At 43.9% G+C, this 18,612-nt stretch overlaps 1 protein-coding gene across 5 annotated transcripts in view; it reads left to right on the plus strand.

Moving 5' to 3' along the window:
• Positions 1-18,612, plus strand: part of CTNND2 (catenin delta 2) — a 921,273-nt gene that overhangs the window by 790,516 nt on the left and 112,145 nt on the right. For all 5 annotated transcript variants that reach the window (XM_046000689.1, XM_046000692.1, XM_046000691.1 and 2 more), the window contains 2 exons: positions 3,019-3,204; positions 15,593-15,766. In XM_046000689.1, the coding sequence (XP_045856645.1) occupies positions 3,019-3,204; positions 15,593-15,766 (360 nt within the window). The remainder of the gene's footprint in view (positions 1-3,018; positions 3,205-15,592; positions 15,767-18,612) is intronic.

Consider the following 18,612-nt stretch of genomic DNA (forward strand, 5'->3'; position numbering starts at 1 on the left):
GTTCCACCTGAACCTGCTCCCGCTCACTGGGGACTGTCCCCAGGTACCCCCGACTTCAGGGTGAGGAGGATCGTCACAGCTTCTGAATGGATCAGAAGTCACAAGTGACTTAGCAGTCACTGTCCGGCCAGAACGTTCCATGAAGTTCTAAGTATTGTGGTCCCCTGGTGTCCCACCTGACCCTCTGCCTGGTCCCGTCTGAGCTTTTACGAGGACAAGGTAGAGGAGGAAGGAGCACACATTCTCTTAAAGGCCAGCGTTAAAGGGCCTGGAATCCGTGCAAACTCAGCTCAGCGCCTGTAATTGGGACCATTTGGAATGGGTTAGCCTACGGTAGCGCAATCCACAGACAACTTCCAAATTAGCCCTTTGTGATAGAAAATAGGGAGTCAAAATGATGCTTGTGGACCAGAGGAGCGGCTAAAAGCACTGGTGACAGCAATGGGTGTCAAAAGCAGAGCCACCAGGGGCCGTGTGCCTTCTACTGGCGTCCCAGAGAAGGGCGGTAGCCACCTTGCTCTTCAGTGCTCTTCCCCACTCCCGTAGAGAGAAGAGCTTGAGTGGGGGACCCTTCCACAGCAAGCCCGGCTGGAGAGACCAGGTCAGGCCCGGTGACTGCCTTGCCCTGTCCCGTCCTCTCCTCTGCACCCCCTCCCTCCGCCAACCCCGCTTCCTCTCCCCCTCCAGCTTCTCCCGGTCATCCCCTAGCCACAGGTAGATGATAAAACATTTCTGGAAATGGCTGTGGATGTGTTCCCCAGTAGTCATTTGTTAAACAGAGGCACGGAGATGCCCCCGGGGAAGACGAACAGCAGGACGAGAAAGAAGTTGATTCTCCCAAGTCTTTGATGTAAGAAAAATCAGTTTGAGCTGATATAAAAATCGTTCTGACTTATGCCATAACATTCTCCTTTCAGGGAGAGACTTTTCTCTCTTTCATGCATCGTCCTGTGTTTACCTGCTTTCATGCCGGTTCCTTTTTGATGCTGAGAGGATGCTTGAAATAGAAAATCAAGTTGACTCAAAGCCTGTGGGATTAGCAGCCTTGAAACCTTGAAAAGCTGACAAGACAGATCTGGAATGGCAAAGGCTCCAGAGACAGATCCTAGAAACCGGTTTTCCTGGTTGACTGTCATGCCCCCAGCAGCCAAGTCAAACACACAGGCTCAACCTTTGCCCAGATTCCAGTCCTGGGAGGAGAGCAATGCGGCCTCTGTCCTTCCCAGGCTGGACCCAGGACCAGAGAGAGGTGGTCCTATGTGCCAGGGGTCTCATCCCCTTGACCTGTGAAACAGAACCATGATCTCTGTCTCACTTGCTGGTGCACACAGCAGAAGCCTGAGAAGCCATAACCAAACGGTCAAGCTTTTAAAAATAAAACGTAGCTCCGTTCAATTTTTTTCCCCATCGGAGTTTTGTTTTGTTTTGTTTTGTTTTAAGTTGGGTGTATTTTTACTCTCCCCACCATTCATCAAATGCAGGACAAAGGTCAAAAGGTTGATTCGAAGTTCATGTGTGAAGCCTCACCTCCCATGTGATGGTATTTCCGAGGAAGGGTCCTTCGGAGGAACTGGAGCCACAGAGAGATTAAGCACTTGGCCCCAAGGTCACACAGCTCCTGAACTGGCAGAGCCAGGCCTCCAACCTAGACTCGTGGGCCCTGGTCCCACGGTCTAGACTCGCCAGCGGTGCCGTCTGGACCATTGTTGTGGTCTGAGCGCTCGTATGGTGTTTACTGTGGCCAGGAGCACTTCTCAGTACGCACACACTGGGCTGGTTTCCCGTTGCTGCTCTCGCAAGTTGCCACAAACATGGTGGCTTAAAACAACCCAAATTGATTATCTTACTGTTTTATGGCTCAGGAGTCCCCAGTGGGTCTTGCTGGGCTAAAACCAATATGTCGCCAGGGCTGCATTCCTTCTGGAAGCTCGTGGGAGAATCAGTTTTCTCGTCTTCTCCAGCTTCTGGAGGCGCCCACCATTCCTTGGCTGTGGCTGTGGCCCCTTCCGCCATCTTCACATCCAGCAGTGGGAGGTCACACCTTGTCCGACCACTTCACTTCACTTCCCCGGCCGCCCTCTCTCACGTATAGGACCCTCAGGGGTCCACCGGGGTAATCCAGGACAGCCTCCCCAACTGGAGGTCCCCGGATGAACAGACACCATTCTGTCTGCAGCCGCCATGCCTCCTGGCCACACAACCCAGCCTTTTCACGGCTCATAGACATGGATGTGGATCCTGGGGGCAGGGGGCACTGCCCAGTCATACTCAGCTCCCCGATGCACACAGCAAGCCAAGACATGGCTGCTCTCATGGGCACCTTGCAGAGGAAGTTACTGAGTCCGATGATGGGTGTCTGGTCCAAGTCACACAGCCAACAGACACGGATCAAGGGCCTTACAGTTGTCCAGCCGCACACTTTGTGTCCTCAAGCACCGGTTAAGCCCCATACTAAGAAAACAGGAGCACCAGCCATCTCCCAACAAACCAGGAGCATGGAAACGTTCATGCCCCCAGAGATCCCGGCACTCGGTTTGCCTGGGACCCCCCAGCTTTATATCCATACCTCCTTTTACTCCCGGAAAGCACCCTAGTGGGTGGGAAATACTAGGGTCTCCCTCCCCGAGCTGATGGGCATGTGAGTATGCCCGCTCTGGATGACTCTGAACCCCGGTCCCCAGGGGGGAGCCATATCTGGGGCCTCTCCCATGTTGTGGATCCTTAACCGCTCACCGGTGAACTTCAGTCAGCAACGACAGCTGTTTATAAAAGTAACTAGCATGGATAAGAAAAGCTTTTCAGGACCTTCTCAGGCTTCTCTCAATTCTTTCCACTGTCGCTATCAAGGGAGCCTGCAGGAGTCAGGAGCTTAATGTCTCCAGAAAGAATCAGGGATGTGGAAATGACTGCTTTCCTGGGTAGAGGAGTGCTGGTTAGTTTTTATTCATTCCTCCTTTGTTTCTTTTCCTCTTTTTTTTTCTTTTTCTTTTTCTTTTTTTTTTTTTTTGGGTTCTCCAGACCGTTGAAAACTGTGTGTGCATTTTAAGGAACCTGTCGTACCGGCTGGCAGCAGAAACGTCTCAGGGACAGCACATGGGCACGGATGAGCTCGACGGACTGCTCTGTGGGGAGGCCAATGGCAAAGACACGGAGAGTTCTGGGTGCTGGGGCAAGAAGAAGAAGAAAAAGAAATCCCAAGATCAGGTAATGCCGGCGGCTCGCCGCGGCGCGCAGTGATCCCTTCTCTAATGACAGCGTTACTGTTTCTTCCACATGGACAGGTGCAGGGCTCTGTACTTCCCACACGAGGTAAAATCACAGGCGCATCTGCACAGTCTTCCCGTGGGGCTCTCACCGTTCAGATGGGGGAGCATCATGCACCTTCCCCCTGTCCCGCAGACCAGCCCAGATAGGAACTTTGATAAAGAGAGTCTCACGAGTCCCAGGCAGGCTCTAAGGTCCCAGCTTGTAGCGTCCACCCTGGGCAGGGTTCCTCTGGGTGTTGGTCCACACATTGATGGAGACCCTTGCCAGGGACAGGTGGGGTGCCCGTCAGGTGGTACAGGTGCACACAATCGGTGTGGCGTCGGAAGGAAAGCTGAGCAGAAATACACAAAAACCCAACACATCGTTCACTGCATGTTTAGAACCAATTCGGTATGTAAACTTGCACTTATTGTTACAAGTGGGGGAGCTCAGAATCACAATTCTCCAACAGAATGACATTAGGAGCTAGACCTTGGAGTGCAATTCTGATAAATTCACAAAGCTGTCCAGCTGGAGAGACCTCTTCAAAACGGATGGACTTCACCTCGAGCCGCCGTAAATAGGCTGCCTGCAGTGAAGTAAAGGCCGGTAGGCAGCCACTCTTAGCCTTAGTAGAATCATGACAGCCTCTAGCCCTTTCCCCAGGAGCCTCTGGAAGGCAGAAGCTTTCCCCCAGTGGGCCTCCAGGTAACGGAGCAGTGTGAGTAGTCGCTGCCGGCCCGGAACTCCAGCTACGGAGGCTGTCCCGTCTTAACTGTGGCCTGGACAGTGTGGTCACCGATCCAACCTCCCTGGAAAGTATGACCAGGCGTCCATCCTTCCGCTGGACACCGTGTTCCTATCCCAGCCACAAAGGGTCCTATCGACCCAAGATATGACTGTCCTCAAGAATCGAGAAATAAGAAAGCAGGACGGAACTCACAACACTCTCTCCTGGCAGGTTTTAATTCAACATAAATATGCAGAAGTATCTGTTCAGATCACAGCACATAATTTTTCAAAGTATGTTCAAAATCATTTTGCTTTGAGGAAGGATTAGAGAAGCTATGTTGTTTGGAGTAAGGATTCATGGGAATCCATTCTTAAATATAACTTGAATGCATCCGTGTTTGCATTTTTCAGGCTCTAGTCCTCTTGCTGTTTGTGGCCCCTGAGGGCTTCTCCAGGAACATCTACAACTTTTAGATCTGTATGTTCCAACATAAACACACCTATAATTTAAAACACACATGCCGTTTGCCTTTCTGATAGTAACCATCCAGTCTGAGCAGCTCCCAACCCTGCTTTCTCTCCCATCATGGATCAGTGCTGTGTGTCCACTGTCTCCCCGAGAATTCTGAAAGGATTGAGCCATAGTTCTTAATTCAGCCACTTTAAAACTTCCCATCAGGTGAATGCAATGGTTAAGGAGCAGGTATTTATTGAACGTCTACTCTGTGCCAGGCATTGTACCAAATAACGTCAGATACCTCAGCCTTCCTTCCCAGCACTACCCAGACCGTGATGGCTTCTGAACTTTTTCAATATCAAGTAAGCAATACATGACCTAACAGAGGTATAATGGGTCCTTCTCACAGTTTCCTGCTATACTACTGTATCCCACTGGGCTCTGACCCTTCACTGCTTCATCCCAGAAAATGAATGAGCAGAATTAACACTGAAAATAGCATATGGGCAGGGATGTGGTTCTTGTCCATCTGTCCGGTGATCATAAGCCCCCAGGGTCTCACCCACCTCCTACAGACTCAGAATCTCTGGGATGGGCCCAGGTAACTTTGGAAGGCAGATTTGGGAAAATGTATTAAGATGTTAGCCTTGGTTTAAAAAAAACAAAAGCAGAACTTTAAAGTGAGCTTGATTTCACTCTGATTTCAAGGTTTTCCCTCCAGTTATTGTTTGAACTCTGAGGACCGTCCTTCCGAGGACCCCCACACCAGTCACTGGTGTCATATCAGTAAAAGTCGGCCCCAAACACCCAACCCTTTCTCCAGCCCTGGCCAGGTGTGCTCACACCGCCTGAAGCCGTTCAAGTGACAGGCGGGATTAGGTATCGATTGGGTCCAGAGAAGTCAGGAGTCAGAAGAGAATATTCACCGACATCTGCCCAAAGGACAGCCCTCCTTCCAAGCTGCCTAGCTGCTTCCATAGAATCTTACAATGAACAACTTCCCACCCCAGAATGTTGTATTTGAACCATATTTTATGACATCGATGAGCTACTATTCTAAGTTGAGGAGGATGAAGAGATTAATGCAGTTTTACTATTTTTGCCAAAAGTCTAAGTGAAGATTGATCAGGGTCATTTATTCCATCTTTTTCTCACGATATTCTTTTAAGGAAACAAAAAGGACTTCTTAGAAAGTTTTGCCAAAACCACCACATTAAAATACAGTAGAACATTGTTGTTCGTAAAGAAACTTCAAAGTTATGGTTTCAGTCAAGTGATAGTTTTGTAAAAGACTAAACTGTGCTCTAATAGAATACAAGCATATCTTTCTGAAAAATTTTAATGTAAACAGATAGGAGCTATGTCTGTTTGCAAGTCATTTCGTGTGTCTGTCAAGTTCAGTATGTTTAAAAAAAGTCGAGAGTAAAAAGCATCTTGCATTTAAAACCGATGGAAGGGAGGCAGCACTGACTGGTCTGGAGGAGGGGAGGAGAACATCGGACATGCAGGAGTGAGATAGGGTGACACGGGCCCAAGGCTTGGCCTCCCCCCTCCCCCATCTCTGGTCCCCTGGAGAGAACGGAATCTAGATGGCGCCACCTGCTGGGAGGGATGGGCACTTGATCCAGCCTGGGGTCTCAGCAAGGAGAATGTGCTTTGCACTTCTGGAACGCAGGTGGCCATTCCGAACAGTTTAAAGGAATTAAAGCCCAGCTCTCTCAAGTGAAAGGAGGAACCAAGGCCCTAATTCATCACTGTGAACAGGTTGCAGCAAGGTGAGAAATGGAAATGTCCCCAGGCCTGTCTAGGGCAAAGCATTCCCATCTTTGCCTTCAGAGCTTGCAGACTGATGTAACTCACCTAGAAGCTTCCAGAAAGTTCTAGGTTTACAGCTTTCAAGATGGTCAGAGATCCATTCTCTGGAATCTCTGTTGCTCATAAAGTCAGGTTTTCAAAGAATATATAACGATTGGAGAGAATTATATATTACAAAGTGAAATAAAGAAAAATAACAGAAAAACAAGAGTGTATATAAAGAGCGATAGATAGGAAGTTGGTAAAACCTGGCCGATTTCGCCAAATGTGTGTCATAGGCAAATATGAAATATGTATATTTTTATATATTTGTATCTGTATATATGTATGTGTTTCTAGAGAAAGCACAGTAACATCAAAGAGAGGATAGTGATTCTCTTTGTACTTGGGTATTTACGAATTTACTAATAGGCATTACATTTGTAATCTTTTTAAATACCATTTAGAAAATAATATTTTAGAAAACAGAATCTGATTAAGTCAATGTTTGCTTATTTGTTCTCTTCTCTTAAATTTAAGATGCCCAGAGAAAAGTATCCAAGAATGGAGCTCTGTAAGATGAGAGGTTGTCAAATCCACAACACATGCTTCCTAGGACAGAGGAACCAGAGGTTTTACCAGGAAGTCAAAGTGATAAAAAGCATAATTAGTTTAATGATTGCCTCTGGAGCTTGCAGTATCCCAGAAATTTATGTTGATTCTTACCTTTGGCATTGTTAATTCTATACCTGAGGAAAATGCTGTGAGACTATAAAGGTCAGATTTAGTTACAATAAAAAATCTCAGAGACTTTATCCTTTAGATTCTTAATTAGAATAATTCAAGAAAATACATGATATAAAGATAGGCTTCCTTTATGCTCTTAATTTAAGAAATGGTCACTATTAGGGCATCTGGGTGGCTCAGTCAGTTAAGCATCCAACTCCTGATTTCAGCTCAGGTCATGATCTCAGGGTCGTGAGATCAAGCCCAGCATGGGGTTCTATGCTCAGTGAGGAGTCTGCTTGTCCCTCTCCCTCTCCTCCCTCCACGTGTGGGCTCTCTCTCTCTCTCTCTCAAATAAATATATAAAATATTTTTTTAAAAGAAAGAAATGGTTGCTATTCAATCATACTGGAACCATCTGACTACGAGCCCCCAAGTGTAGAAGTATTTAACATTTCTGGGCATCATATTTTGATCCAAAATGGCTTTACAAAATATTAATTTCTGACCCTGTGCTCAGTGCCTGTTGCCAAATTATAGGAAATTGCTGGTCTCTCTAGCCCTTTTCAGGCTGACCGCACCCCCACCCCACCAAACCATCTACACGTCACATGCCAAGAGGCACATCTCACCTGTCAGGGTCTCCACCACCTTCTAGCAGGGCTCTGTGCCAGGCACTGGGCACAGCAGGGACAGAGGCAGCATTACGAAGATTGGGGTCCAGGGAAATGCAAGTAGACAAAATTGCTATATTTACTTTTCCACCTTTTGTAGAAATAAGTATCTTTTGTTTCTCAATTTGGCATATGGCCACGATTCCTGGGATGATATCCTGGGATTGGTGGTACTCAAAGTGGATTCAGGGTGGAGAATACTGCTGGCTGCTGGCCAGAGCAGACCCGAGCCTTCAAGACCCACTCAGTGTGAACTTGACAGTGCAGAGGAACTGCTGAGAAAAAAGAAAAAAACAAAGCAAGACAAGTAAGATGTCCTCGAACCGAGAACTTTTCTTTTCTGCTTGAGCATCGCTTCTGAATGTTTTATTCGTGTGGATTATGAGTATCCACGTGAGTGAGGACATAAACCTGTCAGAATTCGAAGATGACTCTGATCTGGTATTTTTGTGTGGTTGACTTTGGCTCTTCTGATAATCTTTGTTTCAGAGTTTAGTGAGTTGTGCTCAATTTAAGAGTAAGTGTTATTGCTGTTCCCACCTCTTGCTTACATTGTGGATGCCAAACGCACGGAACAGCAGGAAGTTCCATTTATCATATCACCATGATATTTTAGACGCAAAAGCATAGTAATGGGATTCTGCATAACACCTTTAATGCCCTCTTATTTTTTCCATGATAATGGACATGTCTTGGCAGAACCTCCAGGGCTGCCCACCTGCATGCTTTCCTGGCCTGTCCTTTGTCCCACAGACCAGCCTCTGAGCTTTTGTTCATGCTCTTCCTCTTTCTGGCCTTCTACTCCCTTCTTCTACTACTGGGAAGATAATCCTCTAAGACCAATAAAACATCACCTCCATCCCTTCAAGACTTCTTCCAAGGAAAGAGTTACTCATCCTCCAATCGTTCACCTGGTTTTATTGAACTTCCCCTTTAGTACTGGTCTGCTCTATAGCTGACTCCCACGGAGAAGGGATCTGCTGAGGGGAGGGACTAGGTGAGCCTCCTTTCTGTCATTGACCTCTAGCCCAACACCCAGAATGAGCTATGCTGAGTGATACTCAGTTTGGGGGTTCACGGCACCCTCTACCCCTTGCTGGGGAGATGTTTCGAGTAGATGTCCATAGCTGTACTTGTCCCAGCCTCGTCCGTTTCTTTCTTGATGACACTTTACCTCCGGGAGCCACTGGGGGCCCAGAATATTCTGTAGACCTTCTCTTTTCCATTTGTGGTTCAAACTGTCACCCAGGTTCTCATGACAGTGCCGCATCTTATTATGTTAGTCAACTTTCTGCCTCTATGAGGACCACCACACCTAACAAGCATTCCCTATCATGACAGCCATCTGAGGACTTGGGATTCATGTGCGTCCAGGCGTGTCTCAAGGTTCTCCTGGAGAAGTAATACTTTCGATTGTGCCTTTTTCTGAAGGTGTTAGCACACGACACCTAAATCGTATTAGATGCCATGAAATCCCATTGCCCGAAAGGTTTCCTGGGACTCCCAGAACTTTGTATCTGGTATCACTTCTGCGTGAGCATCATATGGATGCTGTTGGCCCAGAAACCAGACCCTGACACTCAACAGTGATCAGTATCCCAAGACACACATGTGAATTTTCTTGCTGGTTTGAATCACACTGGAGATTAGAATTTTAAAGAAGTTTCTCCTTATTTTGGACAAAATGGATGTTAATTATAAGCACAATTTGTAAATGCACAAATATATAACATGTAAATTATATATGAGTAAAATAGCAATAAGCTATAAGAGGAAAGGAATACGCAAACCTCTACCACCCGCTCCTAGACAGAGCCACAACTGCGATTTGTACCAGGCAGATATCCTTCCCCACGTTGTCTCTCCATATCTATGCACAGCTTTGCTTAACCCTTCAAAGTACAGGTTGACTACATTGATCTGAGTATGAATTAGGGCGCATGTCAGACTGCCAAATTCTTAGAGTTCCTAAGTGTCCTGAGAGTCGATAAGTGTCCTTCCTGCTAATGCGAAGGTCGATGCTGCCGGCAGCCCTGATCTGTGGTCTTCAGTGGCTCGACGGTCTATCGTATTCTCCTCTTTGGGATAATTCCTCCTTCTGATGGTCCACGATGGTTTTTCACGTCCATCAACCAGGAACAGGAAAGGCATAAAGAAGACAGGGCAGGGGGACGTGTCCTTCTCCGCACCTTTCCCCTTCCCGCCCTGGTCTGTATGGGGTCACGTTAAAACCTAAAGTGCAAACGGGCAGGAAGTGTAGCATATTTGTTGCCCCACCATGACCCCAGGGAGTTCTCTTAACCAAGGGAAAGGGGATGCAGTGGCATGCCTCGGGGTGCTACAAAAGCTCCCTGTCCCTGGGAGGGGGAGTCCTTTATTACAGAATTTATTGAAAGTCGTCTGCGCACGGTAATGGAAAGTTGGCTTTTAGTTATTTCACTGTTGGCAAATTCTCTGCCAACAGCGCAGCCCCTCATTACTTGCCCTCAGTGACCGCCCCAGCCGCCCACCTTGGCACAGCACGAATGGGGAGAACAGGTGTGGGCGTGACACCCACTCGTCTCACTCTGCGTATTGTCATACAAGAGTTTACCCCGTGACTCAGCATGACCTTTCTCCTTGCCAGCAAATTGTCGCCGGCAGAATGGAGAGAGGGCTGCCAGGAATCGCATTGTGGGGGTGTACGGTGATGTGTGAACCACTCCCTGATGATCAGAAAATGCGGTTGCTTCCCAGTTTTAACTAACGTAAACTGTAATAAACTTGCGTAGCTAAATCTCGCGCACACCCTTAATCGCTCTTCCAAGATAAATTCTTAAAAGTGAACTCTCGAGACCAAATGAATCTGGGGACGTAAGCCAAACTGTGTCTGAATCACGCCGGGTGGCGGTGATAGCTGATGCAATTTACCGTAATGGATGGATCTGCTCTTCGTGGCATTCTTGGTGCTTTCTAAGTTCTCATTTCTTAATATCATGGGTTGACTTTCTTCCAGTTGCCATTTTATTAGTAAACGTGCTTTTTCCTTCACTGCTTACCATTTCTTCACCAACCATCTGCTTATTGGAGCTGCTGCTCATTCCTCACGGCTGACCTCACTGTGCCTTCACGTCACCATATGCCAGGAGCTTGGTGACTCAAGACATGAGATTTCATGTCCTCCAAGCAGCACGTCACACGAGCCCGCAAGGCCACAGCCGTCCATGTTTATGCAGCGACTCTCCTTGGTCACTGTCCATGGATGAATGAGATTCTCCTCCTGCGGCTGCACGTCTCCTCTGAAATACATCCTGTCACCTAAAAATGCTGTTCTACTTTGAGTGACTTTGCAGACTTAAAACTCCGATGTAGGCTTCCCATTTACTTTCCTTATTGACATTTTACCATTCAGTGCTTCGTGCCATTAATAAATACTTTGTGCCTGCCTGGCTGTGACGGTTTGCCATTCGACTCTTGATTGGGACGCTGGTCATGGTCTCAGGGTCATGGAATCAAGCCCCGTGTGGAGCTTTGCATTCAGTGGGGAGTTTCCTTGGGATTCTCTCTCTCCCTCTGCCCCACCTCCTCCTCTCTCTCTTTCTAGAATAAATAAATATTAAAAAAAATACTCTGTGTTTTATACTACTAGATCAGGATTTCTCAACCTTGTCACTCTTGACATTTTGAACTGAATAAGTCTCAGTTGTGGGGGCAGTCCTGTGCATTGTAGGGTTTTATCAGCATTCCTCTACCCAGTAGATGCCAGGAGTACCCCTTCCCTCAGCTGTGACAATCCACAATGTCTCAACATTGTCAGTTGTCCCCTTGGATGATAAAATCCTTTCATGGAGAATCACTGTATTAGACTGGCTTTTAGGGATGTATCACCAAAGATATAAACAAAATAAGACTACGGGATTACCTGAGGGGGGCATTGGCATGTCAAGGGCAGAGTTCCTTTAAAATGTAGGTAATGGAAAAAATAAGTGAAAGGTAGGTAATGGGGAGATTCCTAAACCAAGCTTCCTGAGATCTGGATGAGAAGTTAGGAACAGAGAGAATTCTAGAGGACTGTGAGTGGAGGTGCTCAAGGACCCTACGACACCGAATTCACTTAGTGCTTACCGTGATTACTCCTTCATCTGCTCAGGGTGCCATAACAAAGCAGCACAGACTGGGAGGTTTAAACAACAGACATTTATTTCTCCCAGTTCTGGAGGCTGGAAGGCCAAGATGAAGGTGCTCACAGATTTGGTGTCTGTTGAAAGCTGTCTTCCTGTTTCACAGATGACCTTGTCTTGCTGTGCCCTTACAAGATGGAAATTGAGAAAGCTCTGGTCCCTTCACTTCAAATTTTAGGATACACGCATCTTGTATTTACATTTATAAATGGTGTATGTCTACTTTGCTGAAAAAGTTGCATATCCCATGATTTCTCATGGATCCTCACTCTAGAAGAAGCCTAGCACTAGAAATTTGCATGTGTGGAATTTTTACCAGCTAAATCAGATCCTGATGTCACCTGCACTCTGTGGTCCCATTGATGTTGATTTTCCAGGCAATGTAGTGTTGGGCATGCTAACACTCTCTTCGAGAAGACTTCTGGTCTTTTTATAGGTGGTGAAAATCTATTTTTCATGGACAGTTGATAATTCTTTCCCTATTAACTCAGCAAAAGTTGGAAATAATGTACCCAGATAAAGGCCAGATACATTGACTGGCTTTGAAATAACTCTTCGTCTCCAGTGTTGACATACCAGGGTACCATCAATGTTCTGAAATAACAGAGACTCCCCCTTTGAACTCCATTTCTAGGTGCCATCAAAGATTACCCGTATTCACATCAGTTTTCCTTTTATTTCCTTCAGGTTCTCTCTGTAGCCATTAAGAAAGGACCATAGTACAATGAACACTGTTATGCTGAAAATAAACAAAGAAAAAAAAAAAACTTTAACTGGAAAAAAAAAAGAGTAAACTGTAAAAAAAAAAAAAAAAAAAAAAAAGAAAGAAAGAAAAAGAAAGGACCATAGTGAAAGGTAATTTAAGAGCTACATAGACCACATATCAGAGCCGAAGAAAATTGTCTACTGATTCAACCAATTATCCTATTTTATTGGGCAGAAGTTAGGAAAGGAGAATAAGATGAAACCCAGCAAGTGACACACAGCCGCTTCTTGCCGCTCTTCCAGTCGGCCCTCACGTTCTGTGATGAGCGTGCCAATACCGCGTCTGCCCGACTCCCGCTGTTGAGGGATCTCACCCTGCAGGAGACGGAAATGTCATCCCTGTTGAGTTCTAAGTGCATAGTCTGATTATTCTGAATATTATCACATCTTTATATGAAAGACATAGCTTTAAAGTCTTAAGGAGATGATAATATAAACAATGGGGAAAAAACCCACATGAAATAATTTCCCATTTCCAGGGCGCCTGGGTGGCTGGCTTGGTTATGCATCCGCCTTCAGCTCAGGTCGTGATCTCAAGGTCGTGGGATGGAGTCCCGCATCGGGCCCCCAGCTCAGCGGGGAGTCTGCTTCTCCCTCCGCCTCTCCCCAGGCTCATGCGCATGTGTGCGAGCACACTCTCTCTCTATCTCTCAAATAAATAAATAAGTGTAAAATCTTAAAAAAAAAGGAAAAGAAAGAAAGAATTTACCATTTCCTGGTGTGCCAGCAGAAAGATTCAACACCCAAGCTGGTTTCCCTGGCCAAGCCAGCATTAGCCCTGCTTTATCCAGGGTAGCGAGCCCAGCTCCACGCATGAGCAGGGAGCCACGTGACAAGACCGTTCACATCCCATACTGTTATTTTCTGTATGTAAAAGAGACGGGCTGGTTTCACGCTTGCGCAGGTGCAAAGGCATTTCAGAATGGTTTAGAAGTGGCTTGGGTTCACAGAACAAGCAGATTCCTCCACCTTGAGTGTCCTTGTTATGGAGTTAAAATTGAGGGACCCTCTCATAGAATATGACCTTTCGTGGGATGTCCGACCTCCGTCCATGGGATATTCATCTCTGAGCTTTGGCCTTTAGTTGTATCATAAATGAGAAAAAGAAGACGTGAGTTTTTAATTTTTCTCATGGCAAATAATGAAATTCTGGAAATGACTTGTGATAGCTAAGTAACTTTACATTTTCATCATCAACTCTTCCATTTTTACGTTACAAAGATATGAAATAAGCCTATAGTAAAATTTTCAGAACCAAGAAACACAGATTTTGAAATATAGCTGTGATTTTTGTATTTATACACAAACACACTCATGCATGTGAATGTACCTACAGGACTATCGGCAGGAAAGTTTAGTATATGTCATTTAGATGATATCTTAAGTAACCATTAATAAACACAAATAAGCAGGTAAATAACTTGATGCGCTCATCCTGAAATTATAAGGATTATTTTGTGTTACTATGATTTTTCTCAGCAGTGAATGTTGGAGTATTTTTTCTGAACATATAGTCTGCTTCATTTCTACCCTCATTATATTTGTTGGCTCCATTTTTCCCAAAAGACAAAGACTATGTGTGATCAAAGATCAGACTCACTATTTTTTTAAGATTTTATTAATTTATTTGACAGAGAGAGACACAGTGAGAGAGGAAACACAAGCAGGGAAGTGGGAGAGGGAGAAGCAGGCTTTCCGCCAGGCAGGGAGCCCCTTGCGGAACTCCATCTGGGACCCAGGGATCACGACCTGAGCCGAAGGCAGATGCTGAACAACTGAGCCACCCAGGTGCCCCAAGAATCACTATTTTTAAATAGATCAGAATCACAACATTTTATTTTATTTTTTTAAAGATTTTATTTATTTATTTGGTATAGAGAGAGAGATCACAAGTAGGCAGAGAGCTAGTCAGAGAGAGGAGGGGAAGCAGGCTCCCTGCTGAGCCGAGAGCCTGATGCAGGGCTTGATCCCAGGACCCTGAGATCATGACCCTAGCTGAAGGCAGAGGCTTAACCTACTGAGCCACCCAGGCACCCCCAGAATCACAACATTTTAAAAAATAAAAGTGTAACAAAATTTGAAATGTAGAAGAAATGAAATGTAGAAAAACATAACCAGATTTTTTTTGTTAAAGAAGATTTTGTTTTTGTTAAGAAGATTTTATGGTCATACATGTTTCCCTGGTGCATTTTGCATGGTATAAAGCCCACACCCTCACTACTCTGCATCCTGCTTTATTCATTTCACTTTTTATCATAATTATTTGTCCATGTTGCTACAGCATGGTCTTCATAGCTACCATTTTTAATGGTCTACTGATACTCCCTTGCTCAATAAGCGATAGTTTTTAAATTATTGGCATTAATTTTTAATTACGTGTTCTCCTATTATTCATTAGATCCAATGCAGAGCAAACCGAACTATTAGAATTGCTGTAAGATCTAATTTGTATTTAGCTATGTCAATGCATCTAATAAACCACAGCAATTTTCTCTTCTGTGTCCATTCTGACAGCTGTTTGATGCCTGTAATGCAATGATAGAATTCAAAAGCAAACAGATATGTATTTTATAAGCTATATAAGAATTTATCAGTTGGCATTTAGGCTTAAGAAGTGAGGGTGTTTGATTATTTATGTGTACCGTATTAAGCTAGTAGTATGCTAACTGTAAAATATGTTGCCTTGTTCTTTAACGCTCTCCATTCTGCCCACCAAAATTAACATATTATTAAATTAACATAACTTCTTCCTTTTATAGAAATGTGCTGGCATCATTCTTAGAGAACTTATGCATTTATTCTACTGTCAATTGCAGTTACTTATGTACATGCTCTACCACATTCCACTTTCCATCATAGGCTCTGGGTGGGCAGGAGTGGATGTCCCATTTTTGGTCTAGTAAGGCTTTAACCTATCTGCCATAGATGTTCACCAAATGTTATGACACCCTGCTTTTGTTTTGTCTACATTTTAGAAGACAAATTTGGGAAGTGTAACGATGTTAAAGGTGTTTACTCTCTTATTTTTCTTCCACCAGTGGGATGGAGTAGGACCTCTTCCAGACTGTGCAGAACCACCAAAAGGGATCCAGATGCTGTGGCACCCATCAATAGTCAAACCCTACCTCACACTGCTCTCTGAGTGCTCAAACGCAGACACGCTGGAAGGGGCAGCAGGCGCCCTGCAGAACTTGGCTGCAGGGAGCTGGAAGGTATGACTAGTTCATTACCATAAAGAAGAGATCTGGAATTATGAGCACGTCCTTAGAAAGGCTTAGGCGTCCAATTTTGAGATGTGCAATTCCAATACAGGCTTTGAGAATGTTAGGGAAAGACCAGTTACGTTGGACTCTTGGACATAGAAAGGTATCCCTTTTAAAAATTCTCAAGGGCTCAGGGGTCCTTGAAAATCACTACAAAATATAGATGGATAGATGTAAGTAAGTATAGTCATTGAAAATGCTGTGATATGCTTCCCAATCTAGGTATGTAGCTGAGCTATTTTGTTTTCAGGGGAGATTGTGACATGTTGATGCTTTTCAAAGCTCTATTGTTGACTGTTAGGGGAGCTAATACCCAAGCATTTTGTATCAAAACCCATGTGAATCCCTATAATGTTGTAGTTGGTCCTGTCCTCAAAGGAAAAGAACCTCTTTCATTTTTAACCCATGGGCTTACAGAGAAGAATAATAGTCCTAGGTCTCTTTGGCCAGAATGTTAAAGCAAATGTACAATGAGGAAGGAGATTAGGAGGGCCTTTTTCTCTGAATTCTTATAAACACAGGCTATCCCTGATTGGTTTTAACAGAAAATTTCCATGACCCTCATTTTGGGTAGAAAAGGATTCACCCTAGCAAAGAATTCTTGAGTTTGGTCACTCGCCATTACATGAGCTAACTTGTTTTACCACATAAAAATGTGTAACCATCTAGAATGAGGGCATATGAGGAAAATATCAAATATTATCAAAGGGCCCCTGCCATCCATTTTCACTCATTTAATTCAAAGCCTGGGGTTTAAGATATACATAAATCACTATCTAGAGTTCACTTTCTTCAAAACAATGTTAACAAGACACATGGCTGCAGAGAATTCTCAGCCTAGGACCATAGGCACAACACATACTGCCCCCCTCAGCACTGTCATGCAATTGTATTCTCCCTTCTTGTTAGAGCTTCCAACATCTGCCTTCATGTAGCCTCTCACTTATCATTCTGTTTCCACTGCTATGGTCTCAGCTACAGAACTGCCTTCTTTCTCACCTGGGACATCACAGCTCTTGGCCAGCCCTTAACAGCCCTTCCCATGAGCTGGCTGCTGATGTATGTGTGGGCCCATTCCTTCTTTTGAGAGTCTTAGGAATGAACATCATCGTCCCTTTCCTGTCTGCCCATAGGTGTCCCTGATGTTGTCCTAAAAGAATTCAGGTTGGGTTAGCCTTGAAGGGAAGGTATCTCTTGCTTTCAATTGGAGAAAAGCTTCAAAAGAAGAATCACATCAGGCAGAATTCCAGAATAGGGCCTTGCAAGACAAGGAGAAAGATAATAATGGAAATCACTTCCTTGAACTAACCCTTAGATCTTCTCTCCCTCTGAATTTAAGAGGCTTTGATTCAAATCACAATTCAAACCTAGTCTTTGCCTTTTCCGATCTCTGTGACCCTGAGCAAATTATAGCACTTCATTGTCTCAGATGGGTCCTCTTTAGACAGAAAAGACTGTGGTCGCTTCATGTCACAGCTTGCAGATCAATCATGGCACTAGATGCAAAGATGGAAGCAGGACGCCATAGGCCATTGGATTGTCATTACGTTGGGCCAAGAGTTTTGTCAACCTTACTTTATAAGAAGCATTCACCATCCTAATAACCCTAGAAAAGTGAGGTAGTCCTCAGGCAGGGCAACGGGTTGTTAAAGAATATTTGTGTATAGTTACATATATGTGTTTATATATATGTATACACACACACACACATAAGTTATATATACATTTTTTATTTACATAAGAGTTTTCTTATCAAAACACAATACACAAGCATGAGTAATAGTCAATCACATTATTGTCATTTATTGTATACATTATTAACATGCCATGTTAAATGGTAAGGAAATATATGAAAAGGGAAGATAGATAATTCATAGGGATGATTTAAGAAGGTTATCATTAAGCCAAATTGTTATAATTTTTTTAAAAAATTGTTTATAAATTGATAAATTGTTATAATTTTTTAAAGACTGAAAATAACTTGTACAAAAAACAAACAGAGAAATCCTTCCTTTTAAAAAAATATTTTATTTAAGAAAAGATCTTGAATGATTAAAACATGGATTTAGGACATAAAACAGCACCAAGTTTCATGTGGACAGTGCTATCATTTGAAATCTAGAGTACTAAGAATGAAGAATGAATTTTTATAGTGACTGCTGAAATTTAGTGGCATTTTTTTTTTTTGGTGTCCTTAACTTTTTATGACCCAAACAAAAGCACACATGTGAGAAGGTAAAAGACCATAATTTTCAATGGAAGCAGCTTTTTATAGACCTCATCATCTGAAATAATAACTTTTCTTTATAGGAAGGTCATGCAAACTCTTCTTGTAACAAATTGACTAGTAAACTAGATCTTCATAATGGTCTTAAATAGTTTTTAAACTTTAAGAGACTCATTACTTGGTTTATGAGCATCAGAAAAATATAATGGTATTATGGCAGAAGCAAAGTAATGTGTTTTTTTCATGGCCAACGTGGCCTTCAGTTACTTTTTTCCCCATGTACAGTACAATTACTTTGTTTGTCACAGAATCTTAAAATGATTGGATATAGTAGTTTAAAGATTTCCAAAATGTGAGTCAATGCTCTTTCAAAAGAAATAACTTATGGGTTATTTCTGTTGTAATTCAACTTAGTGAAAACTTAGGGTTTGAACTATAGAAATATATCTGTATTTATTATTAAGTCAGATATATTAGGTATCTTTGTACAGTTCAATTTCTGCTAAAATGTGACCAGTTTCAAAGACGTATTCTTGTGCCCATTTACTTTTAAAATAAGATAGAATGA

This window comes from Meles meles, chromosome 3, assembly GCF_922984935.1.
Source record: "Meles meles chromosome 3, mMelMel3.1 paternal haplotype, whole genome shotgun sequence".
NCBI classification, from domain to species: Eukaryota; Metazoa; Chordata; class Mammalia; order Carnivora; family Mustelidae; genus Meles; species Meles meles.